The sequence below is a fragment of the Primulina tabacum genome, chromosome 7 (genome assembly GCF_025594145.1).
Source record: "Primulina tabacum isolate GXHZ01 chromosome 7, ASM2559414v2, whole genome shotgun sequence".
Classification (NCBI taxonomy): domain Eukaryota; kingdom Viridiplantae; phylum Streptophyta; class Magnoliopsida; order Lamiales; family Gesneriaceae; genus Primulina; species Primulina tabacum.
In genome coordinates this window covers 38,811,835-38,817,834 of record NC_134556.1, presented here as the reverse complement: position 1 = coordinate 38,817,834, position 6,000 = coordinate 38,811,835, and the positions used below count along the sequence as shown (strand labels likewise).

General features: G+C 34.5%; 1 protein-coding gene and 1 pseudogene across 1 annotated transcript; one reads left to right on the top strand and one right to left on the bottom strand.

Moving 5' to 3' along the window:
• Positions 1 to 2,423: 2,423 nt before the first annotated feature.
• LOC142551860 ((+)-borneol dehydrogenase 1-like) lies at positions 2,424 to 4,039 on the top strand. Its single transcript, XM_075661306.1, has 3 exons — positions 2,424 to 2,576; positions 2,853 to 2,903; positions 3,083 to 4,039. Exons 2-3 carry the CDS (start codon positions 2,878 to 2,880, stop codon positions 3,870 to 3,872), a joined length of 816 nt encoding a protein of 271 aa, XP_075517421.1. The 5' UTR covers positions 2,424 to 2,576; positions 2,853 to 2,877; the 3' UTR covers positions 3,873 to 4,039.
• Positions 4,040 to 5,241: 1,202 nt separating this feature from the next.
• Positions 5,242 to 5,817, bottom strand: LOC142550774 (uncharacterized; annotated as a pseudogene).
• Between the last annotated feature and the right edge of the window lie 183 nt (positions 5,818 to 6,000).

Sequence of the window (6,000 nt, the reverse complement as noted above, 5' to 3'; positions counted from 1 at the left end):
CAATGACATTTGAAACTGAGGATTTTTTTGAAATCTCGTTTCGTTATTCATACGCGTGAGTTTTCAACTGACGCAGCAATAAAATTAAAACAACAAAAGGGACAGCTATATATGGAGTTATTTGTTGCTTAATCACTACCATAGACATAACTGTGTGAATTTGTTTTATAAAATAGAGAAAATCAGGATTTTATTTTCGTAAGTTGATTTATTTTGAGTTTTAGTTTGTTAACTTGTCAAATTTTGTTTTTCATATTGTAACTTCGATTTGTTTTTGCTTCTGGTTACTTAATTAAATGGATCAAACAAAACCTATATATTACATATATTAAAATTTATATGATCAACTTTTCACCGATAAATTGTTGAAAGAATATATCAATATATATTCAATATTTAAAAATGTTTGTAGTAGATTTTGGTGTCCGTTTTGTATTTTAACCATGTAAATTGTTAAAATTTGATTTCAATCCAATAATTTGGAGATTTTTTTGTCCAAAATCACAAAATTCAACAAACATTGTTTATTTGAAAACGATGCTCGCATACGTGACTCATGTGGTGATAATAAATTTTATATCACATAAACTAAAATTTATCTAAGCAAAATGAAAAGATTTTTTCTTCAAATTTGAGCGTCGTTTTATTATATACATATATTTAGTAATAACACTTAATTTTAAAAGTTAATTTTAATTTATTATAATAAAATTAAGAAAATAAAAATTATAGGTTCAAAATAAAAAAAATAGCATGCTAAATTTTCAAGATTTTATTATAACAAATTCCGAAAACAAACATTATCATCAAAATATCTGATACTCACGGGAAATTTAGGGTCCGATTCCGGCAAGCGTCACTAGTACAGACTGCATGGTTTTGAAATTGTCCTGAGCCTGAAATCACGAAGAAGACCGTTAGAAGGGGAGCCAGGAGGGTGTTCTGGCGTAGCCCCTCCGACGCTCAAGTCAGCGACTGAGGATATATGGGGGGAGCAGCTAAGGGTGCTGCTAAAAACAATAACCTGGGCTCTGATGGGCTTCCCACCCAAATGTAGACTGGGCCTCCAAGATGTAAACCGGGCCTAGGAGCCCATGGTGTATCCATATCGTTTCTTGAAACAGGAATAAAATCATTTTTCGTCACTCAAAATGACCACTGATGTCACCTAAGCCAAGTCTTCATGGACACTTAAATATCGAAAAATAAAATATCTCAAATTAACATTTTCCAAATCATAATTTCACCACAAGACCATAAAATTGTACAAATTCATATAAAAACTATATAGAGTTTGGGATCTGGAATTTTAATTTTAATCTAGAATATGGGATTGGGAAGAATAGAAAAATAAAAATTCAAGATATTTTGTTTTCATACATCCACTCTCCCATTAAGATGAGATTTGAGTGGGAGCGAGGCTACCAAATAAATAATATATATTTTTAAAGCATATAAACAATGTATTTTGATGATGATTGGATGAGTCAAAAAAAAAAAAAAAAAAAAAAAATCTGCTGCTGCGTCCGAGTCTTTGAAATCTTCTTTCTTCTTTTTTACTGCATTAATCCAAATCGATCGGCACATTTTATTTGATGGAGATCGTGGTTATCATGTCTGTGGATAATCTCGGTTAAACTTTATTTTAAAAAATAATTCTTATATTTTATTCAAAAAAGTTAATTTTTCAAAAACAAAAATCGATCAAAGTTATCTCTCCAAAATTTTGACGAAATTATGTTAATGGACCTAAATACTGTAATATTATTTAAATATGGTAGATAATATACAACTGATCTTACTTTGTTTGTATAATAAATTACAAGTAAATTCAGATAAAAAAGAAGAGAGACGGGGGAGCATTTTGCTGCCGTTCAATTTTATTTAAATGTTTTTTTTAATGACAACGAAACATGAAGTCGTCCCTTTGCCTACAAACCAAACTGTATTGGCCAATGAGCCCTTTTTTTCTTTGAAAGAAGGTTCCTTAGTCTGATTTTTATTTCTTGACACCAACACTACCTTGTGAATAATACGTATATGCTCATTCAACTATTTTCAAATATTAATTTAATTAGTAGCATGGGAACCGATTCAGTATAATCGTTCTTATTGTTGTTGTTGTTGTTGTTATATTAATTATAGATTTGTTCTATATAAATTTTGGGATTTTGAATTTAGTTATTTTTTTCTCATATATGGGTCAAAAGTTCGTTTTCAGGTCATTTTCTTCAGTTGTTGATATCATTGTTATCATTTTACAATTTTTTTAGTCCTTTTTGGACATGACAACTATTTAGTTAGTATCACATTGAAAAATATATTATTAATAATAAAATTTGACAAAATAAAGAACGAGATCGAAAAAACAAACATTTTTTTTTGTCACGCAAATTAGATGCTCAAAACTCTCGAGTTAGGTATATTATGCTGGCCTGCCCTTACCCTCTATATATACACACAAACTACACCATGAAATACAGGGGAAGTGCAGAAAGCTGCTAAGAATCCCATATTCAGTCAGTGAGTCAGTCTGCCTTAGAAGATTTCGACAGAATCTGCTTCTGTCTCCGCCGGTATGTTTCATTAAACCTTCGATTCGAGTTTTTTTCCCCATGTTAGATGAAACAAATAGAAAATATGACACTAAGAATCATATTTCAATAAAAAAAAATAATTTAAATTCAAAATACCCTGTCAAAACTTTGCACGCTCGAATGATGCATGAATAATTTTTGGTGACCAAGCGACCTAACTTGCCGAATCTTGTTTCTTTTTACTATATTTTTTTGGCTCCTTTATCTAATCTTCCAGGAAAAATAATAAAGGTATTCATGAATGTTATTTGGCAGTAAATTAACTCTCCAAGGAATCAACATGAACGGCAGCTCTATCCATGGAAGGTAAACAAAAATAATATTCTATCATTTATTTATTATTATTTGTTTACGCATGTTCTCAAAAGATTCCGCAAGTGCACTTTTTTTTTTATTATTTTGATTTCAAATTGAGTATTTTAAAGTTTAGTTTTACAAATGTTTTGTGAATTAAACAATTAAATTTTTTTGAACATTTCATCTAGATTGGAAGGCAAGGTTGCGATTGTGACCGGTGGGGCAAGCGGCATCGGAGCAAGTACAGTTCGCCTTTTCTTTGAAAACGGCGCGAATGTCGTGATCGCGGATGTTCAGGACACCCTTGGCCAATCTATAGCCAACAACCTGGACAGCTCCAACACGCACGTCTGCTACGTTCACTGCGATGTCTCAAACGAAGATGACATCATAAACCTAGTCGACACCACCGTCTCCAAATTCGGCCACCTCGACATAATGTACAACAACGCCGGCATCATGAACGGCGCCTCGGAGAGCATCCTCGCTACGAAGAAGGCCGACCTGGAGCGGATGCTGAGCGTCAACCTGGTAGGTGCACTTCTGGGAGCCAAACACGCCTCAAGGGTGATGGTCCCGAACAAAAAGGGATGCATACTTTTCACCGCCAGCAGCACGACCAAGATCGCCGGGATCGCTACGCATTCCTACGCGGTTTCGAAGTATGGGATCGTTGGGTTGACGAACAACTTGGCGGCGGAGTTGGGGTCGCACGGGATCAGGGTGAATTGCATCTCACCATTCGGGGTATTGACTGGAAGTGATCATAGTGAGGAAAAAGTGAGACGGTTTGAAGCGTTCATGGGTGCAGTGGGCAACCTAAAAGGGGGAGTCTTGACGGCCGAGGATATCGCAAAGGCTGCACTTTACTTGGCTAGTGATGAGGCATCGTACGTGAGTGGGATGAATCTTGTGGTGGATGGTGGGTATAGCGTGGTGAACCCTACTTTGATGAGGGCTACGAGTATGATGAGGTGATCGTATTCGTTCTCTCTTTATCCGATATAAAGGGTTAATATTTCTGCAACAAGTATTAAGTTAATGGGATATATGATTAAAGTTTCTGAGTAATTTCGAAACTTTTTTGACACTCAATACTTGTAAACATCAATAAAGAAATGTGGGTTTTGAATATGCAGTACTATGTGAGCGTATGCTACTTACTATATATGCCTATGCTACAAAAGAAATCAACAAAATTTGAATTATTTTAGTAATTTGAATCAAAGATTGCGTAATATCTAATAAACGATTATTGAAGATCTAAAATAATTTTCAAACGGCCTGGAAAAGTTTAAAGTTGTGGCCTTTTTGAAAAGGCGACAGGTTTAATTCCAAGGGTGCATCATGATTTCAAAGGCGACTAACTTTGGGATGGTCTTCTAGAACATGATGTGTGGATTTGTAGACCTTTGGTTTGAACTGTACGTGAATCCTGAATATTCATTCAGTCTAAGATAAAATTCAACATGTTGTTTCGACGAGGAAAAAGAAATTTCTACGTAAATATTCCGCTCCGACTACGCTGACTGTAGATTATTACCGAAAATTATATTTGAATTGAATCAGATGAAAAAAAGATCTGACACAGTAAAAGGCATAATATCCTGATGGAGCAGATCGAGCAATGGTATCTTGTTGAGAAATATCTGACATAGTAAAATAAAGGCCAATTTGCTATTTTAGAAAAGAAAAAACAAAGTGGCCGGCAACAGGCCTTTCGATTCACCATCCACTGGTTGTCAGTTATGTGTTGACGTAAATACAAAATCCACAATGAACTCGTTTGTTATTTTCTTTTTGGAAAGATTAAGGACTAAAAGTTTTATGATAAATTAATGTTCAAGGACTAACAACGTTTTTGTAGAATGTATAGCTACTAAAAAAATTTTGACCCCCCTTTCCTTTATGCAATTCAGAGAGACGGGTTTACGGTCATCGCCATTTTTTATATGGACTCCGAAGTTATCCATATCTTATATCTAATCGAAGTTTATAGGTTCCACGACTAAGGGAGGAACACCGGACGCATGCATGATATAATAGCTTTCATTAGCAACCAAATGCAAAACTAGAATTTTCCAATGTCAATGAGATTTACCGATCTATTTTTTTCTGGATCGTGAGGTGTAAACTAAGCCACATTGTTCATTTAATTACAACTTTTTCGGCAAGTGATGTAGACCTCTTCGAATGTTGACAGAGAACGATTTGAGTGACGATTGAGATAAGAAAGATTAACAAGAAAGAAACCATAGAATAATGCTAAAAAAGATGAACTATCTTAATGAAAATTTATCTTCAGAAGTTCTCCAAACTGATAGTGTTGTGTGTCAAGTATTCGAAAGCGAGCTAATGGGACTACAAAGCATCTAATATTTACATTGCACGTCTGATCAACGAGTTGCACGGTTCCTTTCCAAGATCCTCCAATGTTGATGGTCACCTCTCTTTTGGAACACGCTTTTCAGCATCGAACATGTCTCCGTCCTCTTCTTTCGTCCTGTAGTCATTTGGCCTTGGTTCTGGACCAATATCCCTGACCCAACTTGCTGCATACAGTCGTGATGCTTCCTTCAGCACCTAAATTAACAATTCAATATGCAACAAAATTAGCATTCCATGCATGAATAATCATGTCACGATTTCTATTTGCTGTCTTAAACCCAACATATCATAAAATAAAAATTAATAGCTCTGCAACTAGATGTCAAAAAAGGTTTAATAACAACGAATATCGATGAGGAAACTAACGAGGTATCGTTCTTTTCAAGTAAGTTAAGTGAGGTGGATCAGGCAAAGAGGAAGGAAATGCTATTTCCTTGAGATCATATCGAACATAATTGAAAACTTTCCTTTACACCACTTCCAACTTCGTTTTGCAAGTGGATGTTTTCGCCTGCCAGGAAAGCGGGTGAGCCATGTTTGGAGACTTTCTGCTCGGTGAAGAGTCCATCACATTTTTTTATTTTCTTTTTTAAATTTTGGACAGTCAAGATTTTTCTGGCTGAGGATCTAAGCTATAGAAATATGGTTGTTATTAATTTTTTAATATTTTAAAAAATATTTTAAATTAAAAATATTTAAAATTGTAAGAAATCCAAAA

What these genes read in the sequence shown, in the direction of transcription:
- LOC142551860 (XM_075661306.1), top strand. Translation starts at nt 2,878, where the DNA reads ATGAACGGCAGCTCTATCCATGGAAG. An exon ending in GGCAGCTCTATCCATGGAAG is followed by an intron (nt 2,904 to 3,082) that starts GTAAACAAAAAT and finishes CATTTCATCTAG; the next exon opens with ATTGGAAGGCAAGGTTGCGA.